The sequence below is a fragment of the Lampris incognitus genome, chromosome 1 (genome assembly GCF_029633865.1).
Source record: "Lampris incognitus isolate fLamInc1 chromosome 1, fLamInc1.hap2, whole genome shotgun sequence".
Lineage (NCBI taxonomy): Eukaryota > Metazoa > Chordata > Actinopteri > Lampriformes > Lampridae > Lampris > Lampris incognitus.
In genome coordinates this window covers 22,770,395-22,790,912 of record NC_079211.1, presented here as the reverse complement: position 1 = coordinate 22,790,912, position 20,518 = coordinate 22,770,395, and the positions used below count along the sequence as shown (strand labels likewise).

The following is a 20,518-nucleotide window of genomic DNA, read 5'->3' as shown; positions in this document are numbered from 1 at the left end:
CCTTTAAAAGTGATCATTGAAATCCTAAAACAAATCCTAAAAGTGTCTCTAAATGTGATTATACCACACTTATGGTCTTAGCATTGTGGTTATTGACTTCTGATTATAGCCTACTGTTCTAAACCAAATATCCATTAAATAAGTGGCTAGAAATCAGAAGATAACTTGAAAAATTACATCGTTTTAAGTCATTTCTATTTTGATTTTCTAATTTGATCAGTTTTGTGTGCTTAACAAGATTTCTAACCGAGCAATGACCCCTATCATTCATCAATGTGAATAACAGCAAATCCAATCAGAGGAGACGATCAAGCTAAGATTGAAAGAAAGTGGTTTGCTAACATCATTACCATATTCAAACACCTTTGGTAGATACCAATTTAAGATATAAAGTTCTCTATGAACTGCTGATGTCTTAAAGGGGTCCAAGTCTTAAAGGGGCCGAGCCCTTCTAGCAGCAATTAAGGGCTCATCGGGCCTCTCGAGTATTTTTGGCCTCCATTTTGAGTTCTGTTGTTGCTGGCATGCTTTTCCCGCCAGCTTCTCATTGAGGACAACAAACCAATCCTACAAACACTTTCTTTCCCCATTTAAATGTCACCACCACCAAAATTAGTGGTTACAACTTACAAGGCCCTCAGACTTTTCATACCGGAGGAGGATCCGATTTGATTTTTCCACGTCAAATAACCCTAGGCACAGTGCCTATTATTAAGAGTACTTCAAATTAATTTCAGACGATAATCTGACAAGCACAGCTATCACGTTTCATTATGTGGTATGGAGGCTATTTGTTTGACCCCGTCAAGATGCTTGGACAATAAAGGAAGATACATGTTACCTCCGGCTTGGTCGGGCATCCCTACACACACAATTGGCTGTGTCTGCAGGTGGGAAGCCGGATGTGGGTATGTGTCCTGGTCGCTGCACTAGTGCCTCCTCTGGTTGGTCAGGGGGAGGGGGAACTGGGGGAAATAATGTGATCCTCCCAAGCACTACGTCCCCCTGGTGAAACTCCTCACTGTCAGGTGAAAAGAACAGGCGACTCCACATGTAGCAGAGGAGACATGTGGTAGTCTGCAGCCCTCCCTGGACTGGCAGAGGGGGTGGAGCAGCGACCGGGACAGCTCGGAAAATAAGGTAATTGGCCAAGTAAAATTGGGGAGAAAAAGGGGGTTAAAATAAAATAACAAAAGATATAAGTGCACTTCTATTAAACATTACAAATGCACGGATTGAGAATGGGGGGGGGGGGAATCCCTGTCAGTCGACTTTGTCAGAGCCTTTGGCAAGGTAATAAGACAAACGCCAAAATGGAAAAGCGCATTTATTGGATGAACAAGTGCTTGCTGTGATCATTAGAAGTGGCTTACAATGAGCTTACTGTTTTTCATTGTTCAGACGAGAGTTAATGATAATATGGCATACATCAGTATACAGATCCATGTTTTGAGAAGTACCACACAACAAAGACAGACAGTTCAACATTTAATCGATGGAGGAAAAGATCAACAACAGTCACACTACAGAGGAGAAATAATACAGAGGATATAGAAAAAAAACAACTATTATTTTGAGACAAATGCACCACATTTTCTTTACAATGGATTATATGTACATAACTGAAATTATAAGCAAAACGCTTCAAAGAAAGCATATACCAGTGGAACACAATCCGCCCTTGATAATTCTCAAAAGTTGATGTCTGCATATGTTTTATACAAAATAGATTTTCAAACAATATTTGGGTAGTGCAATTTTTTTAAGATTCAAGCTGGTTGATTACTTTCACAAACAGTTTGTGTGTGAAAAGACTGATACCTATCCTATTCACAGTATTACACAATTTGACCAAAGCCATCGAGATAGAATACAAAATGTGTTATAAAACAAACTGTACACATTTGTCTTCCTAGGAGCTACGAGGTCTTCGCTGATCTAAGCTGAATTTGTCTGTACTTGCTTTGGTCACATTGTAGTTAAACATAACAGGCTTTTTTTTTATGTACAGTCTGTATGAATTGTTTACTGACTCGTGTATTTCCTGAAAATCTGGCCTGCAGAGATAGTTAAATGTGAATCTCCTCTATGTGAATAGCTTATATCTGCAAAGAAAATAATAATAATAATTAAAAAAAAAAACAAGGAAGCAAATATATGTCATGTCTATGTTATGCAATGAAATATTATGTATCTGTAACTCCTATTGCATATTCAGTTGTCCTCCTCAAAACATAAAAGGAGAAAGTGGCTGGATATATTTTTGAGCAAGGAGAGAGGCAAGTGTGCAGTTTCTTATACCTGTTAGAAATGAGCGACAGCAGCAGCAAAGGTTTGTAGACACACTGAATGTGAAAGTAACCCATGAGTAACCCTTTATGCAGTTTTTGAAGAACGGTCTCCAGAACTATTTTGTATTACCACCGAAAATAAAGGAGTGGATACGGCGAGTGAAAAAACACCTCAGACGACGTAGGCATGGCGGCGCATACCTGAAACTTGCCTGATTAAAAGTCAGGCGAGACTTTTTCCTGACTTAAAATACCATAAAACCACACAAGCACACAACGCTGGGAATCGAAACTTAAATGTTTTTGGTTTAGACGGGCCACCAGAGGAACATGGATAACTGCATACACATCAGTCACTTCGTTTAATCCCAACCAATGACAACCTGAGATAGGGGGGGGGGGTTCAAAATCACTAACGAGTAGCTTCATACTTGTTGGCTTAGTGTATAGACAGGTGTTTTCCCATCATTTAGAAGGTAGACCATGTGGTATTGCATGTTTAATGCACTAGGTAAGTACTACATACAGACAGTGTGGCTTTCCAAATTGCTTAGTTGATATATTCACCCAATTATTTAAATACAGATGGTGCTTCATACGTATTTCACATGTATTTCTGACAGCGTTTTCTTCAGAATAAACTATCTTCCCTTGAAAACTCACATTCATTTTGATACCTGGATTATTTTGTGCTTGAACACAAAAATGACAGGAGTACTAAAAAAATCAGTGACAGTCTAAGCAGAGAAACCCAACTAGTGCTAAAATTATTAAAATTAACACATCTTAAACTCCCATTTACTTTCATTACAACAAAGAGAAAGGGTTACTAATAGACCTATCATATTCTATATTTCTTAACAATGTGTGAATGTCTTGCATTAAAAATAAAACTCAATTATTAATCATTTTCTATCATAATTAAACCAATCAGGTGACTTACTGTCACATCAGGGATTTCATTTCTTGCATCAGACAAATTCAAAATATTTACTGCTGGGACACTTTTGATTTAAACACCACAATATTTTTGAAGTTATTGAAATAAGACAGAGAACACGAATTTGGCACTGAAGTAGTCCCCAAAGAACGGAGGATCCATTTTGCCTACCTCCCAAATCAGCAAAGCCAGACTTTCATTGTGAGACGTCTGAGGCGGGTCAGCTGCTAAGTGCTTTAAAACATTGGGGTCGAACTACCTGCTATACATACATACATACATACATACATACATACATACATACATACATACATACATACATGTGCAAACATACAAGAAACACACACTATAAGAGGAGCAGATGTTAAGACAAGATGCCTAACAAGGTGGCTAAGAGAAGTAGAGGGGACTATGGGGTTGAGGTTATCAGCAGCTGTGTGAAGTTTAAACCAGAGAAGTGTCTGCCAATGGCGACCCCAAAAGCCTCTGTATCGGTACGGTTCTCATCCATTTCATAAGGGTACATTTCAATCATGTCAAAAGGTAACAACACATAGGCTTTAAATAAGAGATCATCCAACCCACGTGCTTATGGAGAACATGTCTAGAGTCTAGCAGGGACCCCTACTGGCAGAACCATGACTGCATATTACGTTCCTTATTTTCTAAACAGACTTAATGGCTCCCTAAAAAAGAACTCAAAATTGAGTTTCCCATCGGGTTGAGCCAAGCGAGGACCACAAAAACCATTTCTACTGTTGTAAAAATGTAATCATCTTGAACAAAAAAATAGAATATGCCCTCTTCTGATTGGCTAACGCAGGTCTCTACCACATTCCAGTCCTTACACTACTGAGGGGGGAACTAAAAAAAGGCTAAAGTAAAGGGAGTGGCTTGTTTACTATTAAAAAATGATCTAACTTCCTTTTATACTCATACTTTTGAGACTTGTACAACCAACCCCCCACTGAACCTTTTATCAAGGCCTTTTTTCTTCTTCTTCCAAATCCTTCAGTAGGGATAGAGGGGCTACAACAGCATTTCAGAAATTAAATGTGCACAGGAGACCACGAGAAAGGAAGCAGATTTGAGAGTTTTCTTACCTTTTCATAAGGACCACTTTTTAGTGCACACTAAGGATGACTGAGCTGCCACTTCAAAAGATAAACACGGCCATTAAAAAAAGGAAACCTGCAACTGCATATAATAGAAAAGTACAATCACATATGACAAAGGTAGACCATGATGGGTTAAGAGAAACCAGCCTTGGACAGTTTAGGGTTGAATGGCTAAAAATCAGAGTTTGAGCTAAAAAAAGGCACGTATTTTTTTTCCCTTTTATAATAGACATGTGTAAACCTGGAAGAGGTTAGCTTGTGGGAGAAATCATCCTTTGAACGGTGCACATCTTCATTACAATCCAACAGAAATTACACATCACACCCAGAACTGTTGTAGCAATGGCAATTATGCTTTTGAAATGGCTGTTTGGAAAACAAGGATATTGTTTTGTGTGACTTAACTTTTAGTTAGGACCTCCTTGCTACTACAGAGGAGCACATGGTCTAGAAGCCTGTTTAATAGTATGTTATTTTACTTTGTTACCTTCCCAGGTAACAGCAACCTGGAAAACTGTATAAACTGTGACATAATTTGAAAATGTAGAAAATACTTTCATAGCCTGTACATAGATATTTGTTTTATCTACTATAGATATCACTCTGTATTTGAAGGTAAGAAACCTGAGACAACATGGATGGTTAAGCCTATTTCACTCAGTGATTATCTTTTCTCTTACAAAACAATTCCTACTTTGTTATATGCTAAATCTTAGACTGCTGAATAAAACAAAAACCTCTGTGCTCAGTCTCAGTCTCAATGCAAATGTCTTCTTGCTCGCTGCCCTTTCCCTCCAGACCCGTAAACCTCTTTAAAATTGCATACTCGCTCCCCAAAATAACACACTTCCCTCCTCTTCTCGGATTCTCTTCCTCTCTTTCTTCCGCTTTACCGTCTTTCCATCTCTGTCCATTTCTTCATTCTCACTCAGGGGGGAGGGGGAAAGAGGGAGTGGGAGTGGGAGGTGAAGTGACGTGGTGGGACTTTAAGGCATGGTGTCTTGACGGGGGCACAGTCATCTCTGGTGGAAGAGGAGTGGCTTGACGCTCCCGGCTTTGAATTTTGGTAACTGGTTGCTGATGATCTCTGCTAGCATCTCTGGGAACTCCACACTCAGAGACTTATTCACAAAGGTGTAGAAGCAGAAGTTGAGCAGTCCACCGACCATCTGAATGGGCAGACAGACAGACACAGATATACACAGAGGGTGACCTATGAGTGGACACAACTTCATATAATATAATCTGAACCTTGATGTGATAAAATAAATGTCCAAGACATGCCCTCCACTGTTAGAGCAAGATCATAGTTGATGCAACCTAATTAATGCACCTAAATGTCCCTCTAAGCTTTTGATGCTGTGTCTGTGTTTGTTTAGACAAACGCCTGTACATCACACCTTACATGGTGCATAAGTAAATTACAGTGTCTTAAGGTCAACACAGTGAATACTAATGCTTGTCAGTGCATCGATGCCGCCTACAACAAAAATCCATAACAGGATATGATAGAACATTCTGACTACTTTGGTACATTGATCTCATTGCACAGTGTAAACTGACAACCAAATAAAACCATGTCAACTGGGGGATATTTTTCTTTGACCCATTAGAATAAATGTTCAAACTATCTCCTAAAACTGATTATTCACAGTAACTACAGCAGTGGCTCCCAAATCTGGTCCTCAGTACACCCCCCCCCACCCCCAAGTACTGCTGTTTCTTTTAATTCTTTTTTTTGGGGGGGGGGATTCCCCCCCCTTTTCCTCCCAAATTGTACCCAGCCAATTACCCCACTCTTCCGAGCTGTCCCGGTTGTCGCCAGCTGCTTCTTTTCACCTGACAGTGAGGAGTTTCGCTAGGGGGACATAGCGTATGGGAGGATCACTCTATTCCCCCCAGTTCCCTTTCCTCCCCGAACAGGCACCCCAACCGACCAGAGGAGGCGCTAGTGCAGCGACAAGGACACACACCCACATCCAGCTTCCCACCCGTAGACACGGCCAATTGTGTCTGTAGGGATGCCCGATGAAACCAGATGTAACGTGGGGATTCGAACCGGCGATCCCCATGTTGATAGGCAATGGAACAGACCGCTACACTACCTGGATGCGCCGTTTCTTTTAATTTTGCCATGTGGTTAAATACTTTCACCTTCTGTGCCAGATCTAACCACTCTGATTGAACGGCTGGGGTAACTGGGTAGACACCAGTCAGATTCTACAAGCAAAACACTGCATGTGGATTTTGTATCTATGGTATGATGTCAATGTTTAGAATAGCAGCCACATATACTAATGTATTGTCTCTCTCCATTAGGGCTGCAATATCAGCTGTGTCACATCTTACCTAGGCTGTAATGAGTTCACTAACAAAAAAATGACATTTGACAACTTAATGAAAAGTTCAGCCATTTTCAACAAGAAGCACCCGAAACCAGCCACACAAAAAAGATAGTATGCTCTGCAAAAAAAAAAGAAAAAAAAAGAAAAGAAAAAAGCCTGGTACGGTGCCTTTTTAGTGCTTGTTTATAATTAAAACAATTAAAAAATGACACTGGAGATAAGAAAAAGGTGCCAAGTAGACATCCAATTATCTCATCGTGTTGGGATGCCTGTTCTGCTGCCTTGTTATATCTCTGTACCTCATGCATGGAGTCTAGGAGCTTAGTGAGTTGGTAGAAGCGCTGCCAGTTCTGGCTGGAGTTCTCCTCCCGCTTCACGATGGCCTTTCCTAGCTCCTTGATGTAGGACATCCTGATCTCATCAAACACTGCCTGGCTCTTCAAGCCATCCTTTGGCACTGCAGGAGGGAGAAATTCTGTATTATCATCTGGGATGGCGATGAGAATGACGTGTTGTGCTACTGAGGCATTGCGGACATGAAAAGGTCATTAGTATTCGACTAAGTTTTGAAAACCAATAATATCTAAACAAGTTACAGTAAGCCAGATACATAGTTATTTGCTTTGGTAACACTGTTGGAAAAACATCAAGATAAATTGGGTGGTGACAAATCAGGTAAATGTTACAGGGACAATAAGACCTTATATTTCATGTTAAAGAACACATCAGGATGAACAACAGGCAGGGCACTGTATATATTAATTTCTATTTATATGTTACTACCACTAAGTCAATTAAATCTATGTGGCATAGGTGAGGGTCCAGCAGTGCATTAGTGTGACGTACAGTGTACCATGTAATAGGAGGACTGATTAGGAAGGAAAGTAAGAGTATTGTAGAACATTGCCATAGTTTCTAAGGCCAAAGGACCATGGGCATACAACTTCCCTTGTTATGACCAAAAGAAGTTGTGCAGTCATCACTATGTCACAACAAATCAGTTAGTGTATGTGGACATTAATGAGTAGAGGATGGGCTGTGATCAGAGCTGGTGCAGGCCCCAGTTGCACACACAGCCTTGGAAAAGAAAAAGAGAGAAAGGAAAATCCAACGTTGATGCAGTGCTGGTGCCTAATCAAGAACCACGTCCATGCATTTACTCCGAAAAAAGACTGGTACCGGTGCCAAAAAGCTGGCATTGGCATGGCTCCCCAAAATTACTGGTTCAAAAGTTGGAACCACTGACGTCAGTGGCTATGAAAGGGGCTACCGCAAGAAATTTGCCACGATTTTGATAAAACATGAGCGAAAGCGGCAGCAGTGAGAGGCTTCTCGAAAGCAGTGAAATAAAAATAAATGTTTAAAAATCAAGCTAAGCAGATACATTCTGTCTGCCATGATTTTTTTCCTACGGAAATTATCTCAACTTCCGCTACGTAATGTTTGGTTCTCAAACCTGTCAAAATGCAGGCCAGTTCTTAAAAGGTACTAAGGCAGAATTCACTCCGAATCGGCACCGTCCTGGAGGAAAAGAGATATCATTTGGGTTCTCTGTGAGGGTGAGACACTGACCTGTGCTGAGAAGCAGCAGAACTTTCATACACAGGTACTCGTCGTGCGACACCTGCAGCCTGACGAACTCATTGGAGATCTTCAGCATTTGCTCACACTGGTCAGCCATGTAGGGAAGCTTCATCCGGGCCCTGGGGAAAACAAAGGGCATTCTCTTTATCACCAAAGACGCAGGGTTCCTTCACAGTTTTATTTCTTTTACATTTTAAGATCAAACCAGGGTAGATCAGGGGTCTGGAGCATCTGAAGTTCATTTGTAAACAAATTAGCTGACATGGCAACTAGTCCCAACTGGTTGATAGAACGACCGGGATTTCACTCCTACCTAAAACGACCATGGGCGGTCAAATTGACAGCCGGTTTTTAAACTCTATATTCTGTCAAGATAAATACCCAATTGAGATATTAATGCATTGCATATGTTAGTATGTCTGTTATGAAATGACTGACACCAAAATTAACATTTTAACAACTACAATACTATTGTTAAACAATTGAAACTTGAGCAGACAGACATGGTCAAACTTGAATAGCAAAATTGAAAAAGTGAAAATATTACCTGGAAAAACAAAACGGAAAACACATATTGTTAATCTAATACACCTTTCCCACAGGCCAAAAAACCCACTAACATCCGGCTTTTTTGGCCAGTGGGAAAGGTTATAATCGGCATTCAGTCCCGGGTCAAATGACTCTGCAATAGACACGAGTTTTTATCGGCTCCGATCGGCATTGATGGGAACAGGACCCGAGTAGACCCGCTAATTTTCGCTCTTTTTCCGGCACGATGCTATGACGCGCGTTGAAGTTCTGGACGTGGGTGCGTAAATAAACAGGTAACATGCAACGGCGATTTTGTTCTTCATATCGTGCAAGACGCAACACTGGCAAGACAGCAAGGTCAGAGAGCTTCTCCTGATTCGAGGGGAAGAGGAAATAAGAAGATAGGTTTCTGGCACCGTGAGAGACGCTGCGATACACAGCAATATATCGAAAATTCTGAGTGAAAGAGGCATTGTACGCAACCCAAGGCAAGTTATAAACAAATTAAAGGCGCTGAAGAAAAAATTATTTCTGCCTTTACTTTTGTCTCTCCTGTTTACTTCCCAATCACACTGAAAATCTTTTCCAGCGCACGTTCATCACGTCGAACGTGACACACCAGAAAAACAAAAAACAGAAAGGCGTACTCGGCTACTGGCAGTGGGAAAGGTGTCAATCGGCAATTTTTAGCGGGTTCACCCGCGTTTAAAAAACCCGGGTATATCCGCTAATTTACGTGGAACAGGGGCTTAATAAACGTAACAAGGCCTATAAAATGTGAAATGTAAAAAAAGAACAGAAAATAAATAATAAAACAGTCCCAAACAACGACTAGAACTTAAAAACTGCTAGAATGACCATGGGCGATCATTTTGACGGCCCACGGTTTTTAAACTCTTATTTTCTGTCAAGAAAAATACCCAACTGAGATATTAATGCATTGCATATGTTAGTAGTCTGTTAAGAAACGACTGACCAAAATTAACATTTTAACAACTTTAATGCTAATTTTAAACAATTAAAATGGCCAATGTCCAACGCCTGTAAATACCGCAACGCCTCGGTGGTAGTCATGGTGCGTCTGTAACCAGACATGTTGGAAATAATCAAAAATCAAGTCTAGACTATTACTCTGCATTTGAGAATGCAAGTGTGTTTCTAGGACAGAGCAATGAACTTCGCGAAGGAAATGACGTGACCAAAACACGTCATAGATAGTGACATGATGCGCACGATCACGCGCAAATTATGTGCGGTCATTTTGACTGCTCATGGTCGTTTTAGGTAGATCTTATAACTTTTTTTACGCAATTGATCTAAAACTAATTTTAATGTAAATATATGCAATTTTAGGAGCATCCAGGAAGTGGCAGGTCTAAACCCCCCCCCCCCCCCCCGACAAAGTTATTAAACTGTGAAAAACCCAAAACGGTCAAAATGATCGGCTTGGTCATTCTAGTTTAAGTGCAGCATTCCAGCATATCCCATTTAGAACAGCAGGTATGGTTGTCATCTTTACAAATGTTTAATAAAAACCTCATATATATCGATAAAACCTGGCAAACTCATTTAGAGTTTCAATTTAACCACATATGTGCAGCTTGACTTCTGCAAAATGTGGGGCAAATATATGGTCCTAGAGAGAGATAGGGGACATACTCATTGATGACTAGGTCCGGTGCAAAGCAGAGCATGTTGCCACTGCACTGCTGGTACGACCTCCAGCCTAGGCCAAACGACATGAGGAAGAGCCAGGAACACTGCAGCAGGGTCATTTGGTCATCCAGATGCAGGTTCCTAAAGCCTGTGGGGAGGACATGACAATACTGCATACTCTGGCCTCTGTTGTACGAGGAACTTAAGACACCAACGAAAAATATCTCATATAGAAGGCTGTCTTCAAGTGATACAGCTCAGCTTTTCCTTTCCTGTAATTTCATGAAGCAGCGACGCCTGGAGAGTCTTTTTAGTTTTGGTACCACATCTGACCCTAATTGGTCACAGCTGTTATTCATGTGCAGGTTCCAGCACGGCAATCCTGTACTTTTGGGTTCTTTATTATAGTAAAAACATTTTGCTAAAATATATGACTGCATGTCTTTGTGTTTTAGAGGGCACTTAGGCTAAATTATGCTATATCAGTTCCTCTTTTCTTGAGAGTGGTTGTTTTTGCTGTGGTGATGTGCAGCTGCTGAATGAATAAAGAGGAACCACTGATATAGCTGTAAAAGGAAAAGAGCTTATCTGATTCAAATGTGAGTAAGCAAAGTCCAGATACTCTTACTGGGGAAAAATTACATCTGAGAGGGGAAGAAAAAAAAAACTAGCACCCTACCTGGCAGAGCCTTGGCCCATTTGACGGCAGAGATGACCTGCCGGCCGCCCAGCCTGTTCAGGGTGGTCATGAGGCGGGTGGAGGTATCGGGGAGGGTGCTGTCATAGCCAGCATAGATGGTGTCCGGCTCTATGGCCTTCAGCAGGGACAGCATGGTGGGGACAAGCTGGGGCATAGACTTGGGTAACAGGGAGCGTGCCTCAGCTGGTGGTGGCGAGGTAAGCTCCGTCTGGTTGCTCTGCTGGATGCCCTTTAGGCGGTTCATCTTCTTGGTTTTACGTGCTGCAGTGGGGGGGGGGGTTGTGAGGTCAGCATCACACATTTTACATTGAGCACATTTTACACACCCATTAAAAGGCATTTATGCAGTGGCTTGGATTTTAATAGGTATAAACAGTACAAAGTCAGAGCATTATTCCAACTCTAGGACTTCCTCACTTGGATTTGATTTAGGGCTGGGCAATATGGCCTATAAATAATATTGCGACATGTTTAGGCTATATCGCGATACATGATATATATCTCGATATCTTGAAATCTCCTGTAACCATTTCATAAATGCTCGATTTAACCATTTGATGCATACAATCACACCAGTATAATGATTCTAGTAGTCTCTGCAACATACACTCACTGGCCACTTTATTGGGTACACCTTGCTAGTACCGGGTTGGACCCCCTTTTGCCTTCAGAACTGCCTTAATCCTTCGTGGCATAGATTCAACAAGGTACTGGAAACATTCCTCAGAGAGTTTGGTCCATATTGACATGATAGCATCACGCAGTTGCTGCAGATTTGTCGGCTACACATCCATGATGCGAATCTCCCGGTCCACCACATCCCAAAGGTGCTCTATTGGATTGAGATCTGGTGACTGTGGAGGCCATTTGAGTACAGTGAACTCATTGTCATGTTCAAGAAACCAGTCTGAGATGATTCGAGCTTTATGACATGGCGCGTTATCCTGCTGGAAGTAGCCATCAGAAGATGGGAACACTGTGGTCATAAAGGGATGGACATGGTCAGCAACAATACTCAGGTAGGCTGTGGCGTTGACACGATGCTCAATTGGTACTAAGGGGCCCAAAGTGTGCCAAGAAAATATCCCCCACACCATTACACCACCACCACCAGCCTGAACCATTGATACAAGGCAGGATGGATCCATGCTTTCATGTTGTTGACGCCAAATTCTGACCCTACCATCCGAATGTCGCAGCAGAAATCGAGACTCATCAGACCAGGCAACGTTTTTCCAATCTTCTATTGTCCAATTTTGGTGAACCTGTGCGAATTGTAGCCTCAGTTTCCTGTTCTTAGCTGACAGGAGTGGCACCCGGTGTGGTCTTCTGCTGCTGTAGCCCATCTGCCTCAAGGTTCGACGTGTTGTGCATTCAGAGATGCTCTTCTGCATACCTCGGTTGTAATGAGTGGTTATTTGAGTTACTGTTGCCTTTCTATCAGCTCGAACCAGTCTGGCCATTCTCCTCTGACGTCTGGCATCAACAAGGCATTTTCGCCCACAGAACTGCCACTCACTGGATATTTTCTCTTTTTCTGACCATTCTCTGTAAACCCTAGAGATGGTTGTGCGTGAAAATCCCAGTAGATCAGCAGTTTCTGAAATACTCAGACCAGCCCGTCTGGCACCAACAAACATGCCACGTTCAAAGTCACTTAAATCACCTTTCGCGCCCATTCTGACGCTCGGTTTGAACTGCAGCAGATCGTCTTGACCATGTCTACATGCCTAAATGCATCGAGTTGCTGCCATGTGATTGGCTGATTAGAAATTTGCGTTAACGAGCAGTTGGACAGGTGTGCCTAATAAAGTGGCCGGTGAGTGTATGTCTGCATTAAAACACTGTTTATATTCATTAGAGGTTTCTATTGGAATAATTTTTAACTTGCATGCAAAAAAGGAGAAATCACAACCAAGTTAAATTTAACAAAGCAGTATTTATTCAAACCAGGCAATTGCACACATAGGCTTTTAACGGCTGTTATCCATCCATCCATCCATCCATCCATCCATCCATCCATCCATCCATCCATCCGTTATCCAAACCGCTCATCCTGCTCTCAGGGTTGCGGAGATGCTGGAGCCTATCCCAGCAGTCATTGAGCGGCAGGCCATCACAGGGCCTAGACTCAAGTCAAGGGGATTTAATCTAAAACAAGTGCAGACTGCATAGATGCAGGACAACTATGTCAGCCTACGCTAATATCTATCATTCATATGTATCTTTGACTAAAGCAGCAAATTTCCATATCGCAATGCAGCACATGTAGGCTAATCATAATCAAGTGGGGAGAGTTTTAATCGGAGGCAATCTTCTTGGGTAAAGTATTTAGAGAAAGTAATAGAAAGAGCAAAGCATTGCATCTCCGTGGAAGGAGCTGACTGGCGAACGTTGCGGCAGGCAGAGAGGAGAGAGAGAGCCATGCCCTTACAAAATTGAGTGGGATAATCAGACAAGCAGCCCCATTCTTTCACAGCTTAATTCAGGGTGAAATTTAGAATATTGGGATAGTGCTTCTAGGTGGAAACTGAATGCATTGCTCATAGATCAATTAACTCATGTGAGCAAGGGAGGAATTGTGACCTAAATTTGCAGTTTCACAAAAAATAAAAATAAAATAAATAAACAACGAAAATAAACAATGAAATAAATGAAAATAAATAATGGCATGGAGGTGTGGACATGTGGAGTTTCAGGCATTCTTCGTTTTGAAGTGGGTGGCAATTCAAATGGTGAAACAAATTTGTGGTACTGCTACTACCTTTTGTGGCAATGGTTTTGCTCCATATTTTGCAGATAACCATTGTTTGTTCAACATCTTCCTTGTGATACCCAAACCACTGTTTCTTTTCAGAACCAATTCGCCAACCTCCATCTTATATTACTGTTTCCTAACTCAACATGTTAATGATGTGCGGATCGGCTCTGACATCATCCGAAGCTGCATGTATGCGTTTATCACCCATCCGCCACCCACCCGAACGAATTATTTTCACCGCTTTAGAGACCCACACTCGATCACACAAACAGGGCTTTTCAACTGTTGCATGGCATACCCAGCACTCGACTAAACCTAACCCATACGAAACTTTTCTGCCCCCCCCCTTTTTTTTGTTTTTAATTCTCCTTTTTTAGTTTTCTCCAGGATCTTTTTTTGTCTCCATTGTTGCTTAAGACAAATAGATGCCGCAATTGGCTTCTAATTCGTGCCTGACAAAAGACGAAGCTTAAAATGTTTACATTTTAGTGAATGGTATTAATATTTTCTTCATTAATGATGTATTATTTCACCTATCTGCAACCCATCCACTATTAATCAGAATGCTAATTTTTATGACTGCCCGCGGGTATAACTGCGATCCATGTATCACAACACACAAACTCGCTTTGGCGCTTCACTTCTTTCGCTCTCTCCAGGCTCTTTCCAGACCTGCAAACTCTACTACTACTACTACTTTTGGCTCTAGAGTAGTGAAAAAGGTGACGAGATACAAAACTAAAATCAGGTAGAGGGGTCCACGGGTATTCTCACCCAGAAGAAAATTTGTGATTTTAATACGCAAATTAAGCCTTTAAGTATTTTGAGATTAGAATATGAGAAACATATCGTTTTGATAAACAGAAGTTTTATTGAATTTTGGTTATTTTTAACCACATCCAACTACAAGTGAGAGAGGGAAACAAGAGGGAGACCATATATCATGCTTTTCTTTCTTTATATTTTTCCTGGGCTTGCACGTGATTGCCGCCATGGGCTATGCATGGCAAGTTGTGGTCGGTCACTCACTCACTCACTCACTCACTCACTCACTCACTCATGGTGCCCCCTTTCTCATTGAACACTCCCTTGCTGCACCTACACCTGCAGTCGGGCGGACTGGCCATCTGGACGTTCTGGAAAAGTCCAGAACGACCATCCATCCAATGGCCGTCGGCCTGGCTCCATGGTTCATCGACCAGACAGAGTTAAGAGTCAGATAGTGACAGTCGACAGCAGAGGGGCGTTAATGCAATCATTTATTTGCCAAGCATAAAAAACCACTGAAACGCAAAACTAAGAGTGCTTTGTTGTTTCAGTGGTCATGGGAAGCAGAAAACAAAAGGAGAAAGATGGGTGGGAAAAGCTGAAAAAGAAAAAAAGCCAAGTCACTGCAGACTGAAGCTGTAAATGTAAAAAGCTAACAGAACTGTTTGACTGCAGCGCTACTGCCAGCAGCAGTAACATAATCATCGAACAAGAGTGTTGAGGGCCAGGTGGCAGTTGAAGCTGAGCAACATCCGCAGGCTGCACATGATGATTCGGGACAGACACCAGAGGCAGAGGGACAGACCACAGAGGCAGAGGGACAGACCGCAGAGGAACTTTCATATGGGCAAGTGGTACTGGTAAGCAGCCAAGCAGGGATACACAATTACGTTTATTCAGGCTGCTGTTGCGTTGCCCCCTTTCTCACTATAGTTATATCAATAGAATAGTTGATGGTATAGTTGACATACTATAGCTGATACACTATATCATATACCATAGTATATCAGCTAGCTCTGCAGGATTAGCCTACATTAACCGCATGATGCCACTCCCAATTCAAAGTATCCCTGGTTTACTAAAATGAATGAAGACACGAGGCAAAATAATCCATCCATCCATCCGTTATCTGAATTGCTTATCCTGCTCTCAGGGTTGTGGGGATGCTGGAGCCTATTCCAGCAGTCATTGGGCATGAGGTGGGGGGGACACCCTGGACAGGCTGCCAGGCCATCACAGCCCCCCCCCCCCACACACACACACACACACACACATACCTAGGGACAATTTAGTATGGCCGATTCACCTGACTTACATGTCTTTGGAATATGGGCGGAAACCCACGCAGACACGGGGAGAACATGCAAACTCTGCACAGAGGACGATCCGGGATGACCCACCAAGGATGGACTACCCCGGGGCTTAAACCCAGGACCTTCTTGTTGTGAGGTGACTGCACTAACCACTGCGCCACCATGCTGCTCTTCAAAATAATAATTTTTGTAAAATGAGTGTCATTTGAGTTATCCATATAAAGTCATATAAAAAAAATGTAATTACATTAAAGCAAATTTTAAATTGATATAAATCTGCATGGAATATGGAATACATTATATGAAGTGCTGCTACAGGCAGTTAGACATCTTAACTGTGTCTAAAGTAACTTACATTTATCAATTTAGCAGATGCTTTTATCCAAAGCAATGTACAAATGTGGTAGATACAATCAAGTATACAACTTATCCATTCAAACATTCGTTTACTGAGGTTGAGGATAATTTCAGCTCAAAAGATGAGTTTTGTAGTTCGACTAGAATAATAGATGTTGCCATTTTGTAATCTGTTATTTATATATCAAGGTAATCTCGCTGCACTCACTGCAAAGCACTGTCAAATGTGAGGGCATGGTTCAATTCAACTGCCTACAGTCTGGTCAAGAAATACATCATAGGAGGTAAATACTTATAGTAGAATATATTAGAGCTTACAATAATAAACACAGCCTCCAATCATCATCAGAAGTATTGTTATGTTACTTGCTATTGTGAATGTGATACCTTGACTGGTATAGTAGTGTGAGATAGCATCATTACAACCCCTGCTAGGGGCTGTGTGCGCACGTGCTGGTTGTGGTAAGCCTATTTGGGAAAAAGTCCAGGGCTGTTTTTTAGTCCCAGTCTGTCCCTGCATGTAGTACTGGTGCGCCGTGGGTCTGGATGGTTTCATGCTTGTTTAAGCCTCTTCGCCTGTACAAGCATTTCACATGCACGTTTACAGTGCTTTGCAAAGGAAGGTGGCTTTAAACGTTCAACATTACTTACATTGCACTATTCTGTTAGGCAGTGGCTACTACGCCGTTACCGGGACTTTATTTGCTCAGGCTGCAGGTAATCAAACTTGACTCACTGCAAACTCCCTCATGCCATGGACAATCATTCTCACGTGATTCACTTTAGCCTGAGCAAATAAAGTGCCGCGCTGTAGCCTCCAAACATAGGTCCAAACATGACAAGGGTAACAATGCACGTTAATGTTCACTACGAAAATAAAAGCTTACTTCAAGGTTTGGTAGACATTTGCCAAGGTCGATGGTAAAGGGTGTCTTCAAGCAGACGTCACATAGCAGACGAGATCAAAGTTCCGATTGGCCCATAGAAATGTTACAGATACTACTAAAACTACACTATTGATTGGACAATCCAATAAGGTTGATGCTAGCCTGGATTGGCGGCAAGGACAATCTCCAATCTCATGGCCAGATCTACACAATTCACATGAATGACCTGGTTGACCCTAAAATGGCGATTGCGACGAGTTTGAAGGTATGTCTTTCCCTGTTCCCTCCAGACGCAAAAACACACGCCTGACCACACATGCCAGACACACACCACACGCCAAAATTACGTGACAACTTGTACTTGATGTTCGTGATATAGTCATTTACAAAATCCCACGTAGAACAAGCCGCAATACATTAAGTATATTCAATACATCGCCTACCCCTAATTTGATTATACGAGCTTATTCATCACTTTCAGGTCTGACTTCAAGCTAAAGAGAAGACCTTTTAACCCTTCGATGAGACAGTGTGAAGCTTGACAGTACCTCTCTAGTGCTTTAGAAATCTAGCATTCATACTAGAAGTAATTTGTGCTTTTGCTATCAGGACCTGAACAACTGACCTGAGGATCTTAAACTAGCAGAGAGAGTAACATGTTTTAAGTTACTTCTTGAAAAAAAAAGTTTACAAGCTGATATCTTCTTGTTTCACTTGATTTAATTATTTTCTGAGTATGTTATTTGTCCTTATTTGATTTGAAGAACTTTGTGAACTGTGTTCAATTAAATGCTGTTTTCAGCCTCAATTGTACAGCTAGCTGCCTAGAAAGTTTTTGAGATACAATATATTGTCAGTGAATCAAGGTTATAATTGAAGTTTGTCATAATATCCCCATCAATAACCAATTCTAATTAATTTCAACTCAGTATGCTTCAGCTAGTCGATCCTACTGTGGATTGCACCAATCGAAATATATTTTGAATTGAGTAGGATTTCAGCTTTCGAGACATGCAGAGAACAGCAAGGGAGAGACCTGCCGGGAAAATAAAAAATAAACATCAAATGGGTTTCAGTCCCTCAGTTTGTGCATACCTTCCAGGTTCATCCCTGCCATCAGACACTTGCGGAAGCGGCAGGCGGGACAGTTCTTCCGTCTGATCTTGTCTATGATGCAGTCATTTCTCCCAGCGCACAGGTAATTATGTTGCCCTGAGACACAGATGTGGATAATTAGTCTCGTGATTAGTTTGAGGGATGTAAGGGCTAATGTCAAATCAGCTCATGTTACCATCATGCTTTGCTTCAGAATGAAAAGCAAAATTTAACTAACAATGAATGGTTACCATCAACACATCAGTGATATCCGTGAGAGTGTATTGACCTCTCGTTGGTATTTACCTTCAACTGCCCTCTTGAAGAAGACCTTGCAACTACCGCAGGTGAGCACGCCATAGTGGCAACCCGAGGCCTCATCAGAGCATACCAGGCAGATTTTATGAGTGGTCCCACTGGTCTTTCCCTGGCCTGAGGATGAGGCAGCGCCTCCTTCCTGTCTGGAGGTAGAGCTGCGAGGTTGAAGACAAGAGAAGAGGCAGAGAAATGTCATGGAAATGTGGTCTGACTCTGGAAAAAATTAGCACACAGGTAAGACACTAGACAGCTTAACAATATGGAGCAGTTCTAATAGCAGCTCAAATAGATTGTGGAATTGTTGCTTTCACACAAGCACTGCTGCAAGGGATCTTAAAGTAATAGCCTGGAGGTTTGAGAAAGGAGGCTACCAGTTACAACTTCCACACATGCAGGGAGAATGTGAAGAAAATAATCAGTGCTCTCTGCTCCCTCAGTTATCATCAAAATACCCTCCAGCCATGTCACACAGGTATGAACGCATGTCTTCATGTAAGCATGAAATGTTGTGGAACAGTGTATGTCTGTTCAGTCAAATTTCCCTGGATGAATTAAGGTTTAATGAGCATCTAACATACAGGCGTGTGTGTAGTGAATAATTCGCCCCAGCAGTTTTATGACTGTGTAAATCTAAATCCTTGCTTAATTTAGTCCTTTTCCTGAAAACCTGAATTTAGTTTACACATTTACTACTTAGTGCAAACTACTGCCACATGTAAAATATACTTCACCCAAAGCCAATGTTTCCTTAATTTAGCCTCAGTTTCAAATATCTAAAGAACAGTACAGTCCCAACATGTCATATTCAAACCCATTTAGAGTCTAAACTACTTGAAGATCTGTGGCCAAACCATCATACAAGTGGGTGTTATGAACCAATACTATTCTTTTGATTTAACTGCAAGCATTCCCAGACACAGTTTGAGCTGCACTACCTCTACCCCACCACTAGAGGGTACCTGGCTTTGCTGCATTCATGCACCAGAGGTCCCAACCCCCTTGCTGAGCGTCCACAACAACAACAACAACAACAACAACAACAACAACGCCCACAATGAGAGGATATAGAGTCTGAGCAGCATAACCAACGTTTCTGTCCCTCCATGTGTCCGTCTGTCTGCCACCACAAGGAAAACAGACAGCTTCATTTGACAAGAGCCTTTCTGAAACCCCACTATCATCCAAACACTAATGCTGTTATGCAGATTGAGCTGAGGTAGCCAAGTTCACACCTACACACAGATGAGCCAAAATATTATGACCACTCACAGGTGAACTGAATATTATTTATCATCTCCAAACAAGGGCACATGTCAAGGTCTGGGTAGATTAGATGGTAAGCAAACGATCAGTTCTCATAGTCAAGATATTAGACGCAGGAGAAATAGGCAGGAGTAAAGACCTGAGTGACACTGACCAGGGCTAAATTGTTATGGCCAGACGACTGGGTCAGAGCATCTCTGAAACAGCAAGACTTGTTGGGTGCTCCTGGTCAGCAGTGGCGAGTACCTACTGACAATGGTCCCAGGAAGGACAAACCACAAACCGGCAACAAAGTGTTGGGCACCCAAGGCTCATCGATGCGCAAAGGCAACAAACACTAACAAGTCTGGTCCTAACCAACAGAAGAGCTACTGTGGCACAAGTCACAGAAAATTTTAATGATGATTACGGGAGGAATGTATCACAACATTGCACCCTGTTGTGTATGGGGCTGTGTAGCCGCAAACCGGTGAGAATGCCCACGGTGACCCCTGTCCACCATCAAACGCACCTACAGTGGGCATGCGAGTGTCAGAACTGGACCTTGGAGCAGAAGATCGTCTGGTGCGATGAGTCCCGTTTTCTTTTAGA

At 42.0% G+C, this 20,518-nt stretch overlaps 1 protein-coding gene across 2 annotated transcripts in view; it reads right to left on the bottom strand.

Annotated features, from left to right (window-relative positions):
- Positions 1-1,475: 1,475 nt before the first annotated feature.
- Positions 1,476-20,518, bottom strand: part of nr3c1 (nuclear receptor subfamily 3, group C, member 1 (glucocorticoid receptor)) — a 36,731-nt gene continuing 17,688 nt past the window's right edge. For both annotated transcript variants that reach the window (XM_056293843.1, XM_056293849.1), the window contains 7 exons: positions 18,653-18,819; positions 18,347-18,463; positions 11,145-11,426; positions 10,469-10,613; positions 8,267-8,397; positions 6,994-7,151; positions 1,476-5,518 (listed from right to left, as the gene is read on the bottom strand). In XM_056293843.1, the coding sequence (XP_056149818.1) occupies positions 5,366-5,518; positions 6,994-7,151; positions 8,267-8,397; positions 10,469-10,613; positions 11,145-11,426; positions 18,347-18,463; positions 18,653-18,819 (1,153 nt within the window). In that variant the 3' untranslated portion in view covers positions 1,476-5,365. The remainder of the gene's footprint in view (positions 5,519-6,993; positions 7,152-8,266; positions 8,398-10,468; positions 10,614-11,144; positions 11,427-18,346; positions 18,464-18,652; positions 18,820-20,518) is intronic.